Here is a 20,417-nt window from a genome sequence, read left to right as displayed (position 1 = left end):
CCCACTAAAGTCACAAGGTGTTACACAGCTCACAGGCCTAAAGATCTTTGATGTTAAGGAAATGTGGCCTACATTGCATGCACTTCTTTGTCATTCAATTACCTGCAAATAGTTGCTCACTAAACTACTTATGCTTGAACTGCGACTTGGAGGCTTCCACAAATATGCTGAAGAGCCATGTGAGGACAATGTCCTCCTGTAGACCGCAAGAAAAAACAAAAAAGAAATCTTTTAACAATGCCTAAACGCACGCACACACATAATTGTCTGCTCTCACTTTATGGATTCTTTTAGTTATAATCACTGGATATGACAATGTCCTACTGGCTAGCGTGATGGGGTCTGATCCAACATTCATTGAAATCAATGGGAAGGCTCCTACAGACCTCAGTGGATCTGGATCAACCTCTACATGGAGGATTAGCCCCTTTCAGGCAGAAGCAGGCCTGCTGAAACAGGTGTGTGTCATGAGTTCTCTTCCTGCTCAAATGAAAGAGATTCATGGTTAGTTCAGCTGGTACAGGACGCAGCCTTTGGACAAGAGGGCCCCAAGTTAACTTCTCATCATCACTGTGAAGATGTAAGCAGACCCCAGGGGGTCTGAGCTGATGCCCGCTGAAGTCAGTGGAAGGACTCTCAGACTTGAATGAGCATCAGATTGACCCCTGGCATTCAGCCCAGTAATGACCATGAAGTCCAGGTTGGCTGCAGAGATGTTACAAGGTGAAGGCTTATGCCTCCTTTTATGTTAAACAGAAAAGTTGCAGAAGTTTTTGCAAGTCACAGACGGTGTGTTATGGCTCTAACTGTATTGAAAACAGTTAAGTTTTACTACATTACCTGGCAAATGTTGGCCAAGCAGCATCTAAGTCATGCCCTCTTGATGCCAAGTCAAACTGAACCTCAGTCAACTCATAGAGTTGACCCACAATGTCAGAACTCATTTTAGACTTCAGAAATGGACTTCTTGCATAGTACCAATCACTAAAAGAAGAATCAAATGACAAGGAGTAATAAATAAAAGAGGAGCGCCTGTAACTTTCTCAAGAAAATGAAACATTATTTGTTACTTTCCAGAAAAATTAGGAGGATCCACTGCAAATGCAATAGACATTAATCAGATCCACTCCCCATCCCCCCCACACACATACAACCTCTTTGTTGGGAGTGAGCTCCTGGTGGCAGTAAGACCTAATGAAGCTTATGGATTCCTCCTGTGGAGAAACCCTGCACAAAACATTTTTACTCTGGGCTCAGGCAGGCAACTGGAGAAGATGAAGGATTTTCCGTATAATGGATACTCACATGGTACTCTGTAAGCTCACATTTATGTTTTGAATGTGAGTAAACTGAATGCCCATGACAACAAGTGACTGGTAGCAGCAGTCAGAATTAGATACAATGAAAAGGAAGATAAAAACTGAAAGTTTTTCCATGAAAGCTCTATGAATATCCATCCTGACTTGCTAAATTCTTGCTATTCCAGTCTTTGGTTTTTCTTGACCAGAAAGACAACAGGTTACATTGTACCACACTGTGTGATACTTAGTGATATACAGTTATCATTTGAGGCTCTGTGCGCTACCTCCAAATTCATTTCCACATACGAATTTAGCCATATCTGAACCCAGATGTCCAGCACTTGTAACGATTGAAAAATTTAAGGTGTGTAAGTACCATGCACAAAACACCATATAGTTTTTAATGTTCCAGGCACAAAGTACTCTGCTTTATAATGAACTCGAGGTTCAAAAACCCCTTTGTAGGGTGCCCCAAGTTAGAGTACTAAAAAAGGTGCAGACTAGGACCGGTTGTAATGGCAGTTTGCAATACTGACCCTGGTCTAAGAGGAACTGGACTTGGACCAGTAACTCATTTCATATAGGCCACTGAACAACTGTCAATATTTACTGACCTAAGATGGGTGTGAAACAGTGACCTAGACTACACAGGCTTTATACCAAGTGTGGGCAAACTTTTTTGGCCCAAGGACCACATTCGTGTTGCAAAACTGTATGCAGGGCCAGGTAGGGAAGGCTGTGCCTCCCCAAACAGCCTGGCCTCTGCCCCCTATCCAACCCCTCCCACTTCCCGCCCCCTGACTGTACTTCTCGGAACCCCTGACCCATCCAACCCTCCCGCTCCTTGTCCCTTGATCGCCCCTTCCCAGGACCCCCCACCTCTAACCGCCCCCAGGATCCCACCCCTTATCCAACCCCACCTGCTCCCAGTCACCTGACTGCCCTGACCCCTATCCACACCCTCGCCCCCTGACAGGCCCCCCAGGACTCCCACGCTTATCCAACCCCTCCCTCATCCCCTGACTGCCCCCAGAACCGCTGCCCCATCCAACCAGCTCCTGCTCCCTGTCCACTGACTGCCCCCTGAGGGACCCCTGCCCCTTATTCAACCCCCCTACTCCCTGCCCCCTTACCATGCCGCTCAGAGCAGCAAGTATGGCTGCTGCACCACCTGGCTATAGCCAGACATGCTGCCATGCTGCTCGGCAGGAGAGCGCAACCCTGCTGCCCAGAGCACTGCCCGTGCGGCAGCGTGACTGTGGAGGAGGGGCTGGGGCTAGCGTCCCCGGCAGGGAGCTCAAGGGCCAGGCAGGACGGTCCCACGGGCCAGTTGTGGCCCATGGGCTGTAGTTTGCCCACCTCTGCTTTATACCCTATTATCAGTCCTCTGAGCCAACTGCATGGAAGTTTTCCATTTATTTCACACAGCACTGAATCAGTCCCATGTTTCACTGTTTGTTCATCTCCAGATATCTTCCATGCATCACAACAGTACCTTTGCATTTACCTTGTTACTTTGGTATTCATAAAACATTGTTGCAAAGTGTCTGCCAGTCTTTGGTGTACTAAGGAGTAACGTATAAATGCTCTTCCTTTACCAAGAGATGTTCTGAGCTGGGAAAAACAAGTCACAGGAAGATAATCTTTAAGCACCAATTATAAACATATATAAATCGCACATTGACAAGCCAGCAATTAATATTTCTATGCACATATGCCAAGAACATGTATAGCAATTGGGCTCCAGGAAATGATATTGGGGTGACCCTGAGGGACACCCTCCCCAAATATCTTAATAGCGGAGTTCATTCCTCTTACTTCTGCAGTTTCATTTCAAGAACACAATCTGATAAACGTGTTACCTGAAACAGCTGACTGAGTCTTTTAAAAATCATAAACCGTAAGTAAACAAAATGATTTTAAAAAATCATTCCACCTGCAAATTTCTGTGGCTCCATAGAAAGTGAAACAGGAACTTTCTGACGCAGTCAAACCATAACAACTACATGAAGCTGCGTTTATTATGAAATTAAAGAACATAAAACATATTTTTGAATGCTGAAACTTAAGGACAACTGTGATACTCTGTATTTTGGGGGAACACCCTACACACCCCCATGTTCATCTTTATAAAATGATTGTGTGATATCTAATGCAAAGTTTGTCACGCTGGGTGTCTTCGGAAGGCTCATGATGCACTGAGCACGGTTGTTACTGTAATGTTATAGTAACGGTGTATGTTATAATTTCACGTATATAGTTATGAGGCTGAAAATGTATCCTCATGGCTTAAAATAAGCCCAGGGGAAAACTCTGCAAGAACAGAGAGGCAGTTCACACCTCATCAGGGCATGTATGGGACAAACCCAGCCCAGCCTCACAAGAACAAAGGACACCAGCCTAGGCAGCAACAAAAGAATCTGTTAGACTCTCGAGGGAGTCACCCCCCTTCCTTTGGCCAGTTTGGGACTGCGGTGAGGTAATGCTCACCTGACTCTAAAGGTGGGGGCAAAGCCAAGAGGGAAGAAACGACATGATAAAAGGGAGAGACATTAGCCATTCTCTCTCTCTCTCTCTCCAACCTACATCTATAGACACCACACCAAGCGACTGAAGTGTTGATCAAAGGGGAGAGCCTGGCTGAAGAGCAACCAGCCAGTCTGTGGTGAGAAGCCTCTAAGTTTGTAAGGACATTGAAAGTGTTAAGATCAGTTAGAATGTGTTTTGCTTTTATTTCATTTGACCAAATCTGACTTGTTATGCTTTGACTTATAATCACTTAAAATCTATCTTTATAGTTAATAAATCTGTTTGTTTATTCTATCTGAAGCAGTGTGTTTGGTTTGACGTGTGACAGAGACTCCTCTTGGGATAACAAGCCTGGTACATAACAATTTCTTTGTTAAATCGACAAACTCATATAAGCTTGCAGTGTCCAGTGGCCATAACTGGACACTGCAAGACAGAGCTTCCTAGGGTTGTGTCTGGGACCAGAGATATTGGCTAGTGTCATTCAGTTGCAAGTAGCTGGAAGCATCTTATATGCCAGAGGCTATGCGTGAACAGCCCAGGAGTGGGAGTTCTCACAGCAGAGCAGGGTAAGGCTGGGTCACGGAGTCAAGGACTGGAGTGACCTAGCAGATCACTGGTCAAGATAACACCAGAGAGAAACATCACAACATCTTTCATAGTTTTTGAAAAAGGACAGAAATCTTAAGGCATACAAGGAAGATTTTGGTATCCAGTGGATAGAGAGGAGACAGAATTTATAACTAGTTATGTGTCTGCTGTCAAACCAAAATTCAAGTACAACTACCACAGAGATGGAAAAAGCAATGTATCAAATGAGCTCCTTGGAGGAAGCTCTTGCCTGGCTGTACAAGTGGAGGTGGAAGGTTTCTGGTGTCTCTGCTCCTCCAAACATGTGCAGCCAAACAAGATGCATCAGAATCTGGTGTTCATCTAGCTATACAATATAAATGCACTAGAATTTTCATTTAAAGAACCAAAGAGAAGATGGATTTAGAGTTGAAAGAGGAGATTGGAGAAAGAGAGGATGGGGAAATGTTTCATACTCCAAAGCCAAGACAGAAAGCTAGATGGGGAGAGGGGGTTCCCCTGAAACCAGATGGAAGACTGAAGGAAGGGGATGAGGAGAAAGAAGTGGGATGGGGAACATAGGGGCTGTCTGTGCTAGGGGTAGCCATGCTAGCCTCATGGCTGGTTCTCTGATCATCCAGAGAAGAAGCTGCATGATGACAGCAGTCAAGGCTGTTGTCAGGAAGTTCTGACAGAATAGATCAAAACTTCATCAACAAGTGCAGCCTGGGAATAAAATTGCCTAGGAGTCATCAAAACCAGGTATCAGGACAACAATCAGCAGAGCCAACAACAGTGCTCCACTTATCCACGGGGGAAGTCCTTATTCGAGTGATTAAAATTTACTATAATGACTCAGAAAGTATCAACATTAAAAACTTCTTGCAGTGTTTACCTCAATGACTCATAGATGTAGAGATTAAGGTTTGCTACTCTGTTAATACTGGATTTAGGTTTTATTACTGTGTTACATACTAACATGTACTTTGCTTAGCCCAATAAAAACCATTTCACTTTGAGTCCTTTCATGTCAGCTCACCTAGAGCAATAACAATAATCTTAATCCACAAGAGTCACATGGTATTTTATATCTCCAACACACTGTTCTAGCATTAAGTGAGTATAGACATAAGACCAAATTCTCTACTCAGTGACTCCCAATCAACCACATTGATCAAGAGGAAAGTGACAAGAATGGCAAAACTCTACTAATTTTTCCTCTTGCATTCAACAAAATCCTGCCCTCGGGAAACCTGTGCACATGAGGGCAGGAACTGCCTCCTTGATTTATTTCTGCTGTATCCCCATTGTTAAATCGTAGGCATTAACCCTAAACAGAGACCTTGCCCACCATTCATCAAATGTTTTCTTTTTCTAGTGTAACTGAAAACACATAAGAACGGCCTTACTGGGTCAGACCAAAGGTCCATCTAGCCCAATATCCTGTCTTCCGAAAGTAGCCAATGCCAGGTGCCCCAGAGGGAATGAAAAGAACAGATAATCATCAAGTGATCCATCCCCTGTCACTCATTCCCAGCTTCTGGCAAACAAAGGCTAGGGACACCATTCTTGAACAATGTAATTTAAAATAATTCAGGACTTGACTGAGGTCAATGGGACTACACCTGCAAGGAAGAGCACACCAACATGCGTAAGGATTGTGCAATCTAGCCCTAAGAAATTTGATGAACAATAGGCGTCAGTTATCTTTTGGTTTTACATTCTGCAAAGACAGAAAAAGAGTCCCATTCCTTCTCCTACTTTTCTTTTGAGTTCTGTAGCATTCTCAATGGACATGCAGAAACATGATGATTAAGCAGTCTGCTTTATTTACCTCTGAAATAGACTTAACAAAGCGGATCCCATCATTAGCTCCTTTGACTTTAGCCAAGCAGTCGCAGAAGTAATCCCAGTAGTCTTTTCTGTTCCCCAGCAGGGTGGTCTTTTCTTTCTGGTCAAACTTCAAAAGGAATAAACACTTAGAAAAATTTAAGACAGTGAAACACAGAGTTATTCTATGTTTCTCTCCCATTGATACTCACATTCAAAGCTATTAATTTTTTAATTAATAGGAGATGCGTGTGCACATCAACAAAGAGAATAGACATCATTCTATATCAATACAATTTGATGGATTTAAATGCTGCTCTATGGTTCAAAATACAAATTTAAATTACGGCTCTCAAATCACTAAAAAAATTAATCACACGATACAAAAATAACCGTGATTAATTGCAGTTATAATCACACTGTTAAACAATAATAGAATACCATTTACTTAAATATTTTTGGATAGTCTCTACATTTTCAAATATACTGATTTCAATTACAACACAGAATATACAGTCTACAGTTCTCTGGAATGGTGGTCAAAGCATGAAGGGGCATATGAATGATTAGCATATCTGGCAAGTAAATACCTTGCAATGCCAGCTATAAAAATGCCATGCGAATACCTGTTCTCACTTTTAGGTGACGTTGTAAATAAGAAGTGGGCAGCATTCTCTCCTGTAAATATAGACAAACTTGTTTGTCTTAGCAATTGGCTGAACAAGAAGTAGGACTGCATGGACTTGTAGGCTCTAAAGGTTTTCATTGTTTTGTGTTTCAGTGCATTTATGTAACAAAAAAAATCTACGTTTGTAAATTGCACTTTCACGATAAAGAGATTACATATAGTACTTGTATGAAGTGAATTGAAAAATATTCTTTTTGTTTCTTTTTTACAGTGCAAATATTTGCAATAAAAATAATAATATAAAGTTAGCACTGTACACTTTGTATTCTGTGCCATAATTTAAATCAATATATTTGAAAACGTAGAAAAACATCAAAAAATATGTATAATACATATCTACTGGTATTCTATTATTTTTAACAGTGCAATTAAAACTGCAATTAATTTTTTTAATCAAGTTAATTTGTTTTGAGTTAATCGCTCAAGTTAACTGCGATTGACAGCCCTAATTTAAATAATCAGCTTAATTAAAGAATAGCCATTCAAATCTATTCAGAAGTCGTAAACTGATCACTGGGATTTACAGCATTTCCAATACTAATACGTTGCACAAATGTAGGTCAATACACTGAAGATAAGGTACTGAAAAATAGGTACATAAATCCATACAGCTTACAATGAACTCAACATAGATCACAAAAATGCTTTACAAAAAGTGGGTATCCCCATTTTACCAGCCTGAGGAACAGACTGGTTCAGTGACTTTCCCGAAGACACAGTGAGCCATTTACAGAATCATGAAATGAATCCAGATCTCATGGGGTGGAGAACTATGAGCCTATGATTCACAAAATGACTAAGCAGACTGGAGTATACTTGCAGCTGTGTCGATAGGGTGATCAGATGTCCTGATTTTATAGGGACAGTCCCGACTGTGGGGGCTTTTTCTTATTTAAGCACCTATTACCCCCCACCCCCGACCTGATTTTTTACACTTGCTATCTGGTCACCCTATGTGTTGATGCCAGGATATTAGAGACAGGAGGTGGGTGAGGTAATATCTTTTATTGGACCAGCTTCTGTTGTTGAGAGAAGCTTTCAAGCCACACAGAGCTCTTCAGCATGTCTCTCTCACCAACAGAAATTGGTCCAATAAGGGCTGGTCTACACTAGGGGGGGTATCGATCTAAGATACGCAACTTCAGCTACATGAATAGCGTAGCTGAAGTCGAAGAATCTTAGATCGATTTACCTCGGGTCCTCACGGTGCAGGATTGACGTCCGCGGCTCCCTGTGTCGACTTCGCTACCGCCACTCGCTCCCGTGGAGTTCCAGAGTCGACGGGAGCATGTTCGGGGGGAGGGATAGTTCAGTGGTTTGAGCATTAGCCTGCTAAACCCAGGGCTGTGAGTTCAATCCTTGAGGGGGCCATTTGGGGAACTGGGGTAAAAATCTGGGGATTGGTCCTGCTTTGAGCGGGGGGGTTGGACTAGATGACCTCCTGAGGTCCTTTTCAACCCTAATATTCTATGATTCTATGATATATCATGTCTAGATGAGACGCAATATATTGATCCCCGAAAAATCGATCGCTACCTGCCGATAGGGCGGGTAGTCTGGGCGTACCCTAAGAGATATTACCTCACCCATCTTGTCTCTCTAACTAGACTGAAGGCATTCACAGCAAAGTAGCTTTTCCTTTTTACTTGGTTTTTGATCAAGGATTAAAAAAACCAGACATTTCCATTAAAAAATCTTACTCTCTGTATTATATTTTTGATGTTATAAAACTATTTTTCATAGCAAAGTCATGTTTTTGCTGGCAAAATCCTATATTTTATACAGGTAATTATATTTATGAAATATTTTTTTCCCCTTAAAACATGTCATCATTCCTATTACCAAAGAGTTTCTGTGATAATGTAAAATGGCATGTTTCAAAGTCAAGTTATAAAAGCTCCCCATATAACGCAAAATTTCTTGTGTTCTCAAAAGCTTTTTCATATATGCATATTTACTTTCTATTGTAATAGGTGGAATAAGTATTGACACACGGGAGCCCAATAACTAAAAGGAAAGAGGTCTGTATTGTACTTAGTTCTAATACATTCTGATTTTTTTTATTAATAGCTAGATTCAATATTGAACCTTAAATATAAAAGAACAATACAGATGAAGGAAAATCCAGTTCTCCTATATGATTAGCACTCTATTAAATTCATGGCCATGAAAAACACATCACAGACTGGGAAATCTGGTCTTTTGTGTACTTTTACCCTGTACTATACAGATTTCACAGGGAATACCAACATTTCTCAAACTGGAGGTCCTGACTCAAAAGAGGACCACAAGAAGGGGGGTCTGCAAGGTTATTATAGGGGGGTTGCAGTATTGCCACCATTACTTCTGCGCTGCCTTTAGAGCTGGGTGGCCAGAGAGCAGTGGCTGCTAGCTGGGCACCCAGCTCTGAAGGTAGCACCTCGCCAGCAGCAGTGCAGAAATAAGGGTGGCAATACCATACCATGCCATCCTTACTTCTGCTCCACTCCTGCTGGCAGCGGCGCTACCTTCAGATCTGGGCTTCCGGCCAGCAGTTGACGCTCTGCAGCCAACCAGCTCTGAAGGCAGCACTACCACCAGCAGCAGCACAGAAGTAAGGGTGGCAATACCACAACCCCCCTACAATAATCTAGTGACCCCCCAAAACACATTTTGGGTCAGGACCCCTACTGTTACAACATCGGGAAATCAGATTTAAATATCTGAAATTTAAATGTATGATTTTTAAAATCCTGTGATGGTGAAATTAACCAAAATGGACCATGAATTTCCTAGGGCCCTACATGTGATTGTGTCACTTACCTGTAAAAGGTACTCAAGCTTGTAGGAAAACTTTTGCAAGTTGATGCTGTCATCAGTGATTGGTTCCCCTCCTTCTTTAAATTCTTTAATTAGCTCTGTCACAGCATCTTTAAAACAAGACACCAGAATAAGTGAGTAAAGATAGATGATGTTTGGGGTTGAATGCACAAACATTTTGAAATAAATAAATGGGCTCTCTCTCTTTACACTGTGTGTGTGCATTCACTTTTTCAGTCAGAGTGTTTTAGGGGATGTCTTACACTACAAACTGAAGTCAACCTATGTTCGGTCACTTACAGCCTGCGGTGGCTGATGTCCACACTACCCTCCTTTGATTGGTGGTGTGTATCCTCACCAACTGAAGAGGGGCATTGTGGGGGACTGAAAGCTCTTAGCTCTGCACAGCTCCCCACTGGGAGCGCACCTGCTCCCCTAGGCTTCTCACCTCCCCGCCAGGAGCAAGGGATCACCAGCTGCGTTTCTCACCTCCCTGCTCTCTGCCAGGAGCACGGGGCAGCCACCCAGGCTTCTCACATCCCCGAGCAGGGATCTCCTTCCTTCAGCATATTTACCTCCTGGAAGTTTCAGAGTGCACTGGCTACAATATACAAATGAAAATAGACTAATCTTGTAATAATTAAATATGGAACTCTGTTGTCTCCAAGTGGACTCTGCCATCTCAAAGGGCTAACCTTCTGAGTAGCACCATAAATGGCTGATTTTACAGGTTTCTGTATTCCCCTCAGTGCCTAATTGGGCTTTCAGTCTCCAGCCAAATTCATAGTTTGTGAATAGTTTCAGTGCCCAGAAAAAAATCATTTTTTGGTAAATTTACTATTCACTGAAAAGTTTTTTGCCCAGCTTTATTCATTACTCCGTGAAATCTAAGGAGGGAACAAAAGTCCTTCTTATTGGAACTCAAGTGGAGTCTCTATACTGTGTCAGAGAGAGTCAGAGTCCCAGCTCATGGCTTTGCCTTTTCTTTCATGAGGCATGAACCAAAAGTCTGGACCATTTGTGGTCATTAAAAATCCCTCACACTTTTATCATGTGGAAAGGTCTTAATCATAGAATCATAGAAATGTAGGGCTGGAAGGGACCCCAAGAAGTCTGTACACTAATGCGAGGAGCCTAGGGAACAAGATGGAGGAACTGGAGCTACTGGTGCAGGAAGTGAAACTGGATATTATAGGGATAACGGAAACCTGGTGGAATAGTACTAATGACTGGAGTACGGGTATTGAAGGCTATGTGCTGTTTAGAAAAGACAGGAAGAAAGGCAAAGGTGGTGGAGTAGCCTTGTACATCAATGATGAGGTGAACTGTAATGAAATAAGAAGTGATGGAATGGATAAGACGGAGTCTGTCTGGGTAAAAATCACGCTGGGTAAAAAAGCTACTAGAGCTTCCCCTGAGATAGTGCTTGGGGTGTGCTACAGACCGCCGGGATCTGATTTGGATATGGATAGAGACCTCTTTAATGTCTTTAATGAAGTAAACACAAAGGGGAAATGTGTGATTATGGGAGACTTCAACTTCCCGGATATAGACTGGAGGACGAGTGCTTGCAAGAATAATAGGGGTCAGATTTTTCTGGATGTGATAGCGGATGGATTTCTTCATCAAGTAGTTGAAGTACCTACGAGAGGGGATGCCATTTTAGATTTGGTTTTGGTGAGCAGTGAGGACCTCGTAGAAGAAATGGTGGTAGGGGACAACCTTGGTTCGAGTGATCATGAGCTGATTCAATTCAAATTAGATGGAAGGATAAACAAACGTAGATCTGGGATTAGGGTTTTCGACTTCTCGAGGGCTAATTTTAAAGAGTTAAGGAAATTAGTTAGGGAAGTGGATTGGACGGAGGAACTTGTGGATTTAAATGCGGAGGAGGCCTGGAATTACTTTAAGTCGCAGCTGCGGAAACTGTCGGAAGCCTGCATCCCAAGAAAGGGGAAAAAAACCATGGGCAGGAGTTGTAGGCCAAGCTGGATGAGCAAGCAACTCAGAGAGGGGATTAGGAAAAAGCAGAAAGCTTACAGGGAGTGGAAGAAAGGCGGGATTAGCAAGGGAAGCTACCTTAGTGAGGTCAGAACATGTAGGGATAAAGTGAGGAAGGCTAAAAGCCGCGTAGAACTGGACCTTGCAAAGGGAATCAAAACCAATAGTAAAAGGTTCTACAGCCACATAAATAAGAAGAAAACAAAGAAAGAAGAAGTGGGGCCGCTATACACTGAGGATGGAACGGAGGTTAAGGATAACCTAGGCATGGCCCAATATCTAAATAAGTACTTTGCCTCGGTCTTTAATAAGACTAGTGAGGAGTTTAGGGATGATGGAGGGATGACAAACGGGAATGTGGATATGGAGGTGGATATTACCGCATCTGAGGTAGAGGCCAAACTTGAACAGCTTAATGGGACAAAATCGGAGGGACCGGACAATCTCCACCCGAGGATATTAAAGGAACTGGCGCGTGAAATTGCGAGCCCGTTAGCGAGAATTTTTAAGCAATCGGTAAACTCGGGGGTTGTACCGTACGACTGGAGAATTGCTAACGTAGTTCCTATTTTTAAGAAAGGGAATAAGAGTGATCCGGGTAATTATAGGCCTGTTAGCTTGATGTCTGTCGTGTGTAAGGTCTTGGAAAAAATTTTAAGGGAGAAAGTAGTTAAGGACATTGAGGTCAATGGTAATTGGGATGAGTTGCAACATGGATTTACTAAAGGTAGATCGTGCCAAACCAACCTGATCTCCTTCTTTGAGAAGGTGACGGATTACTTAGACAAAGGAAATGCGGTAGATCTAATTTACCTCGATTTCAGTAAGGCGTTTGACACGGTTCCGCATGGGGAACTGTTAGTTAAATTGGAAAAGATGGGGATGAATATGAAAGTTGTAAGGTGGATAAGGAACTGGTTAAAGGGGAGACTCCAGCGGGTCGTACTGAAGGGTGAACTGTCAGGCTGGAAGGAGGTTACTAGTGGAGTCCCTCAAGGATCGGTTTTGGGACCAATCTTATTTAACCTTTTTATTACTGACCTTGGCACAAAGAGCGGGAATGTGCTAATAAAGTTTGCGGATGACACAAAGCTGGGGGGTATTGCTAACACGGAGAAGGACCGGGATACTATACAGGAAGATCTGGACCACCTTGTAAACTGGAGTAATAGTAATAGGATGAAATATAATAGTGAAAAGTGCAAGGTCATGCACTTAGGGATTAATAATAAGAATTTTAGATATACATTGGGGACGCATCAGTTGGAAGCAACAGAGGAGGAGAAGGACCTTGGGGTATTGGTTGATAGCAGGATGTCTATGAGCCGCCAATGCGATATGGCCGTTAAAAAAGCAAATGCGGTTTTAGGGTGCATCAGGCGAGGTATTTCCAGCAAGGATAAGGAGGTGTTAGTACCGTTATATAAGGCGCTGGTGAGACCCCACCTGGAATATTGTGTGCAGTTCTGGTGTCCCATGTTTAAGAAGGATGAATTCAAACTGGAACAGGTTCAGAGACGGGCTACTAGGATGATCCGAGGAATGGAAAATCTGCCTTATGAAAGGAGACTCAAAGAGCTTGGCTTGTTTAGCCTGGCCAAAAGAAGGCTCCGGGGGGATATGCTTGCTCTATATAAATATATCAGGGGGATTAACGTTAGGGAGGGAGAGGAATTATTTAAGTTTAGTACTAATGTAGGCACGAGGACGAATGGGTACAAACTGGATATTAGGAAGTTTAGACTTGAAATTAGACGAAGGTTTCTAACCATTAGGGGAGTGAAGTTCTGGAACAGCCTTCCGAGGGAAGTAGTGGGGGCAAAAGACTTATCTGGCTTTAAGACTAAGCTTGATAAGTATATGGAGGGGATGTTATGATGGGATAGTTTAATTTGGGCAATTGATTTTGGATTATCGGCAGATAAGTCTGCTCAATGGTCTGTGAGGGGATGTTGGATGGGATGGGAACTGAGTTACTGCAGAGAATTCTTTCTTGGGTGCTGGCTGGTGAGTCTTGCCCACATGCTCAGGGTTTAGCTGATCGCCATATTTGGGGTCGGGAAGGAATTTTCCTCCAGGGCGGATTGGCAGAGGCCCTGGAGGTTTTTCGCCTTCCTCTGCAGCGTGGGGCATGGGTCGCTTGCTGGTGGATTCCCTGCAGCTTGAGGTCTTCAAATCTCAATTTTGAGGATTTCAATAACTCAGTCATGGGTTAGGGGTTGTTATAAATGTGTATGGGTAGGGTTTTGTGGCCTGCCTTGTGCAGGAGGTCAGACTAGATGATCATATTGGTCCCTTCTGACCTATGAGTCTATGAGTCTAAGTCATCAAGTCCAACCCTCTGCACTGAGGCAAGACCAAATAAATCTAGACCTCTTTATTCAGTTTGTAATCCCCTATAACCTTTCAGCAGAACTACCATCCAACCAGGTATTCCTCATTTTGTAGTTGTACATTTGATTTTTCCTTCTTAAGTGAAGTACTTTTATTTATCTTCACTGAATTTCATCATGTTGAATTCAGACTAAAACTTGTCAAGGTCGTTTTGAATACTGACCATGTCCTCCAAAGTGCTTGCAGTCCCTCAAGATTTGGTGCTCATCTGCAGATTTTATCAGCATACCCTTCGTTCCATTAACCAAGTCATTAATGAAAATATTGACTACTACTGGACCCAGGACTGACCCCTGCAGGACCCCACTAGATACACCCTCCCAGTTTGACAGTGAACCATTGCTAACTACTCTTTGAGTAAGGTCTTTTAACCAGTTGTGCACCCACCATACAGTAATTTCCTTCAGACCACATTTCCCTAGTTTGTTTATGAGAATGACATGTGAGATTGTGTCAAAAGCCTTGCCAAAATCAAGATATATGACATCTACTGCTTCCTCCCTATCCACTAGGCCAGTAACCCTGTCCAAGAAGGAAATTAGGTTGATTTGGAATGTTGGCTACTCCTTATAACCCTATTCTCCTTCAAATGCTTACAAACTGATTGTTTAATAATTTGTTCCAGTATTTTTCCAAGGTATTGAAGTTACACTGACTGGTCTATAATTCCCCGGGTCCTCTGTTTCCCTGTTTAATGAACGATACTGCGGCTGCCATTCTCCAGTCTTCTGGGAACTTTACTAGTCCTCCAGGAATTCTTGAAGATAATGGTTAACAGTTCCAACATTGCTTCAGCTAGTTAATTAAGTACCCTAGGATGAATGTCATCAGGCCCTGCCAACTTGTTTAAATAAGTTAAATATATTCATTCTTTAATCTGTTCTTCCTATATTTTGGCTTGCATTCCTTCCCCCTTGTTAATATTAAATGTATTTAGTATCTGGTCATCATTAACCTTTCTAGTGAAGGCTGAAGGAAAATAGGCCTTAAATACTTCAGCTTTCTTGATGTCATCAGTTAGTGGCCCTCCTTCCATACTAAGTAGAGGATCTAAACTTGCTTTTGTCTTTCTCTTGCTCCTAATGTATTTATAGAACCTCATCTTATTGCCTTTTCTGTTCCTTGTTAGGGGTAAATCGTTTTGCGCCTTAGCCTTTCTGATTTTGTTCCTACATGAGCGCTGCTCTTTTGTACTCCTCCTCAGCAACTGGTTCATGTTTCCATTTTTTGTAGGATTCCATTTTGATTTTCAGGTCATTAAAGACCTCCTGATGGAGCTATATTGGCCTCTTACCATTCTTCCTATCTTTCCTTCACATCAGGATAGTTTCCAGTTGTGCCTTGAATATTGTCTCCTTGAGAAATTACAAGCTCATTTGAACTTCTTTTTCCCTTAGATTTTCTTCCCATAGGACCCTACCTATTAGTTCTCTCCGTTTGTTAAAGTCTGCTTTTTTGAACTCCATTGTCCTTATTCTGCTGTTCTCACGCCTTCTTTTCCTAAAAGTCATGAAATCAATCATTTTATGATCACTTTCACCCAAATTGCTTTCACCTTCAGATTCGCTACCAATTCCTCCCAGTAGGTCAGAATCAATTTAAAATGGCTGTTCCCCGGGTTACTTCCTTCACTTTCTGGATTAAAAAGTTGTCTCCAATACATTTCAAGAACTCTAATCTCCAGTTTGTGCAATGCCATCTTCCCTACCTAAATCTCCTCCTGTAGTTTATTAAATCCATAAAAAGATGTTGCCTTTCCCCCCTCACCAATTTATATTTTTAAACTGAAAAAGAAAGGTGGAGGGAAAAAGGGTTATTTGGAGAAGGAAGCAATGACAGGTGTAAGGCACCGCTCTAATATATCATGTTCTATTCCCCTTGAGTGGTCAAAAACAACAGTGATTGAAGATTCTCATTTTAATCATATAAATAAAACAAAGATTAAATTTCATCTCCGTTGCACCTGTTGACCATTTGAACAGTCACATACAGAGAAAAAGCAATACAGTTCTTTGCCCTTATATCGCACTTTCTGTTTTAGGAGCCAATCTGCTAGATCTGGGGTTCGCAAACTGTGGGTCAGAACCCCAAAGTGGGTTGTGACCTCATTTTAATGGAGTTGCCAAGGCTGGTATTAGATTTGCTGGAGCCCGGGGCCAAAGCTCAATGGCATCAGCTCTGGGTAGCGGGGCACAGGTTACAGAACCCCCTCCGGGGGCAGAAGGCCTTGGGCTATGGCTGTGGCCTTCCCATCCAGGGCGATGGTGCTAAGGCTTTGGCTTTGGCTCTCCCTACCAAGGCAGCAGGGCTTGAATTTTGGCCTCTCCCAGCCCGGGGGAGCGGGGCTCAGGTGGGCTCAGGCTTCGGTCCCCTCTTCCGGGGTTATGTAATAATTTTTGTTGTCAAAAGGGAGTCGTGGTGCAATGAAGTTTGAGAACTCCTGTGCTAGATGAACATTAATGAATTAAGACTTGACAACATCTGCGAGCTACGCGACCGTCCTCATTTTTCAGATGAGGAAACTGAGGCACGGGAATACTGGCCACTGATTTAACGTGCTTCAGCTTTTGAAAGCCAAACTTGGGCTTGTTGTGGGTCCTTTGTACTTATGAAAAATAGGCCTAGAGGTGGTCATCCAAAACCATTGATCAGTTTTGAACATTTTGGCCTACGTTCCTTCCTCAAGGCTACACAGGAAATCTGTGGCAAAACTGGAAAAAGAACAACAGTCTCCTAACTAATCTGTGCCTTAACTATACGACCATCCTTCCTGGATCTTCTTCCTCATGCCCATATTTGATTACTGAGGAAAAATCCTCATTCATCCTCCTTCCCGTTCTTCCCCTCCCATGAAGGCCTATCATCACTGTTTGCAGCACGGTATTGTGAACAAGGTATTTGTCTTAGTGAACAATGAATGATCCGTTGTGTGCATTAAAAAAAAAAGGGAAAAAGAAATCAGAGCTGATCCTCCCCACTCTCACACTGTGCTTATTTACAACTGTTTAGTTCTGTTGACTTCAGTGGCGTTTCTCCTGACTTGTGAGTAAGAGAAGAATCCAACACACTGTTTATAGAAAGAGTAGATCCTAACCAGAGAGAATTTTTTCTTTGTTGTAAAACAGACATAATTTAAGATCCTACAAAAAGGCTTAGTAAACTTTATGTAACATTTGAAATCAGAGTCACATCTATACAGAATGGTACAATTTTCTGTTACAGTGCTATACACAAATCTCAGATAAACACTCCCCACCTTCAATTAAAACATGAGGAATGCAGCCCAGCCTACAGAATTAATCTGCAACAGGCACCATACCTTGCAAATCTCTGATAATCCTCTGTAGCTGGCTTTCTCCACTAGTTGCTGCCATCATGAAAATCAAAGGAGTTGCAAGTCCAGGCTGTTAAACTTTTCACACAGCTACAAAAAAAGAGCAGAGTTCACACCCTTGACGACCATTCAGTTAGTGGAGATTAGTTTCCTTTGTGGCATCTGCAATTCTGAAAGAAGAAAATCTATTTATATATAATCTGGTACAAACAGCACATGCACACAGGCACACTAACTTAACTGTGGTGCTTTGGATTTTTAAATCACATTTAATCACGTTTCCATAGTGAGTTTTTTTCCTAGTAACCCTGTACTACTATTTTCTTTTTAATTTAAGCTTCCCTGTCTCCCCTTTTCAAATTTTGACAAATTTTCATTCCCTCATTGGAGCTATGACACAAGCTAGTTTTACTGTCCAGTCCAAGCTAGGATTCTATATAACTGATCCTTTGATCCTGACTGAAGTTCTGACAACATAAAAGAGTCCCTACAGGATCTCTATGCCGTACCTTTTCTATATGGGACATAGAACATTGTTACAAGCACATTTCCTTCACTCCAGAAAGCAGCAACCTTACTAGCCAGAGCACCAAGAATGAACCTTAGTGTCCTAGAATGAGCATGGTCTGATTGTGTCCTCTGGGATCGGCGGATATTCCCATTCTGATATGGTCAATTAACTGTTTTACTTGAGTCATAAACCTCCAGATTATTTTCAAAACAGCCTGGTCTCCCTCCCTCTTCTTACTACTCAGTTTCCAGTACCACATTATTTTAAGGTATGTTACAGCATCCCTGGCTAGTACACTATAGTTAGGGCCTTTTGAGGGGTTTCTATTCAGTTTTCTGCTTCAGTCACAATGGCAAGTTAATTCATAATAAATAATAATAATTGACAACCTTTGAGTAGCACTTCTCATCCACGGATTTCAAAATATTTTACAAAGATGGATAAACATTCAGAGTCAAATTTTCAAGTGCTCGGTGCTCACAATTGGGGGTAAATTTTCAAAAGAGCTCAGCTCCCACTGAGACACCTAATAAGGGGCAGATTTTCAAAAGCTGTGCGCATCCAGCAGCTCCTGTTGTGACACTTCTGGTCAGATTTTGAAAAGAGCTCAACACCCAAAATGTTGAGTCTGTTGAAAATCTGGCCCCACTTGTACATGTTTTAATGCATATATAACTGTTGGGTTATTTTATGTAACTGCGATGATCACAGTCTTTTTAAGCACTAGTGTGAGAAGATTAAATAGCTGCATACATCTTTCCCATTCTGTATATAACTATGTAGACACACTCCAATGGGTTTTTGGGAGAGACCAGATAAGTCTAGGGTGACCAGAAGTCCCGATATTTGGGTGTTTGTCCCGCGTCGGGACGCAATTTGGCCTGGTATTTCGCTTCACCGGAAGCACGGTGTTTGTTTTTGTTTTTTTTTAACTCTGCCGGCAGACCCCTCCCCCCCCCAATGTGTCCCGATATTTTCATCATCTCATCTGGTCACCCTAGATAAGTCATAAAGGTGCCACTTTAAATCTTATGTGCCCATGTGCTGCTTGGCTGTGTACCTGTCACAACCAAGTCCTTGGCCTTTTTGACACAAGGTAAAGGTATTTAAAATAAATCTTAGCAAAGAGACTGACAGACAAATAAATAAAAGGCTAAAATTGTTCTCTCAAGTGCCCTACTCCTAATATCCAAATTTAGTTAATGTCCACTGCCACGCTTTGATGTCTGTTGGTCGTGTTATTAAGCTGGGGTAGATCTCCCTGTCCTACGGAGCACACTTGCTCCTGTGAAGTCCCCAGCATGCACATGCTCCTATATAAAAATTCAATAATAATAATATACCTTTGCAATTTAAAAGCAGCCTTTGTTCTCAAGGCAACATGCTGGATGCAATGCCAACACTCAAAAAACGGAGCCAGCTCTTCAGCGGCTGTGAATTGGAACAGTTGCACTGATGGAGCTATACCGATTGATACCCGTTGAGATTCTGGAACACTGGGTCTAATTCTGATGTCACACTGGCGATAACCAGGAGTAACTCCATTGAATTCACTGGAGTTACACCAGCAAAAGTCAATGCAAGATGGATCAGAACCAACTCCTCCATTTTCTTCTGATACTCTTATCTTTAGCCTCATGACATAATGATTCCTACCCTAGTTCTGGCTAGGGGTTGCATACAATAACATCTCCATGTTTTTTTTGTCACTGGTTGAGTTTGGTTATGGTCAACAAGATGATAAAGCATCCTGCATTAGAGAAGTTATCCCATATCATACAACAAACACAGGGCCCTCCCCACTTCTTCAGGTCACTTTACAGTTGTGGTGCTGGGGCAGAAGGTGCTGTTGTGGGTGGTCAGTGTGCCCCCTCAGCAGGGTAGTTTAGGCAGGACCGGCACTAGGGGTTTGAGCGCCCTAGGTGCACGGCCATTTCGCCGCCCTGCGCGCTGGTCCCCCAGCTCTATAGTCCTGCCTGCGGATGGTCAGCTGCTCCCGCGGCTCCAGTGGAGCTGCCGCAGTCGTACCTGCGGGAGGTCCATCGCAGCTGCGCAAGCAGCCGACCGTCCGCAGGCATGACTGCGGCAGCTCCACCGAAGCCGCGGACCAGTGGACCTCCGCAGGCACCACTGCGGCAGCTCCACCGGAGCCGCCTGCCGCCCCCTCTGGCAAAATGCCGCCCCCTAATAATGCTGGCGCCCTAGGCGATTGCCTAAGCCGCCTAAATGCAAGTGCCGGCCCTGAGTTTAGGGCACCCATTGAATTGGGAGGCTACCTCTAGCCTTGACACTGAGCATCCTTACCGATTTCCCAGGACAGCCACCGCATAAAAAGGGATGATCTTGGGAAAACCTGGACAGGTGGTGACCCTGGTACCCTCTTCCGCCCCTATGCAGGGGTATCATAAGTATCTTTCCCAAATCTGGACCTTAGCGTCCAGAAATCTGGGTGCCTGCATG

General features: G+C 42.9%; 1 protein-coding gene and 1 long non-coding RNA gene across 7 annotated transcripts in view; one reads left to right on the top strand and one right to left on the bottom strand.

The window, feature by feature from the left end:
* The window catches only part of LOC142046333 (uncharacterized), a 277,336-nt gene that overhangs the window by 60,194 nt on the left and 196,725 nt on the right, over positions 1-20,417 (top strand). The gene's annotated exons all lie outside the window — the stretch shown is intronic.
* Positions 1-20,417, bottom strand: part of FYCO1 (FYVE and coiled-coil domain autophagy adaptor 1) — a 161,004-nt gene that overhangs the window by 118,067 nt on the left and 22,520 nt on the right. For 5 of the 6 annotated variants that reach the window (XM_032803204.2, XM_075062509.1, XM_075062510.1 and 2 more), the window contains exons 2-7: positions 17,432-17,616; positions 9,721-9,827; positions 6,235-6,360; positions 2,809-2,915; positions 841-984; positions 103-196 (exon numbers count right to left, since the gene is read on the bottom strand). In XM_032803204.2, the coding sequence (XP_032659095.1) occupies positions 103-196; positions 841-984; positions 2,809-2,915; positions 6,235-6,360; positions 9,721-9,827; positions 17,432-17,489 (636 nt within the window). In that variant the 5' untranslated portion in view covers positions 17,490-17,616. Of the gene's footprint in view, positions 1-102; positions 197-840; positions 985-2,808; positions 2,916-6,234; positions 6,361-9,720; positions 9,828-17,431; positions 17,617-20,417 lie in introns of those variants that run through there. The other variant, XM_075062512.1, reaches the window with a different exon arrangement.

Source organism: Chelonoidis abingdonii, chromosome 2, assembly GCF_003597395.2.
Source record: "Chelonoidis abingdonii isolate Lonesome George chromosome 2, CheloAbing_2.0, whole genome shotgun sequence".
Classification (NCBI taxonomy): Eukaryota; Metazoa; Chordata; order Testudines; family Testudinidae; genus Chelonoidis; species Chelonoidis abingdonii.
The sequence above is the reverse complement of the archived record's forward strand: the minus strand, read 5'-3'. Positions and strand labels throughout refer to the sequence as shown.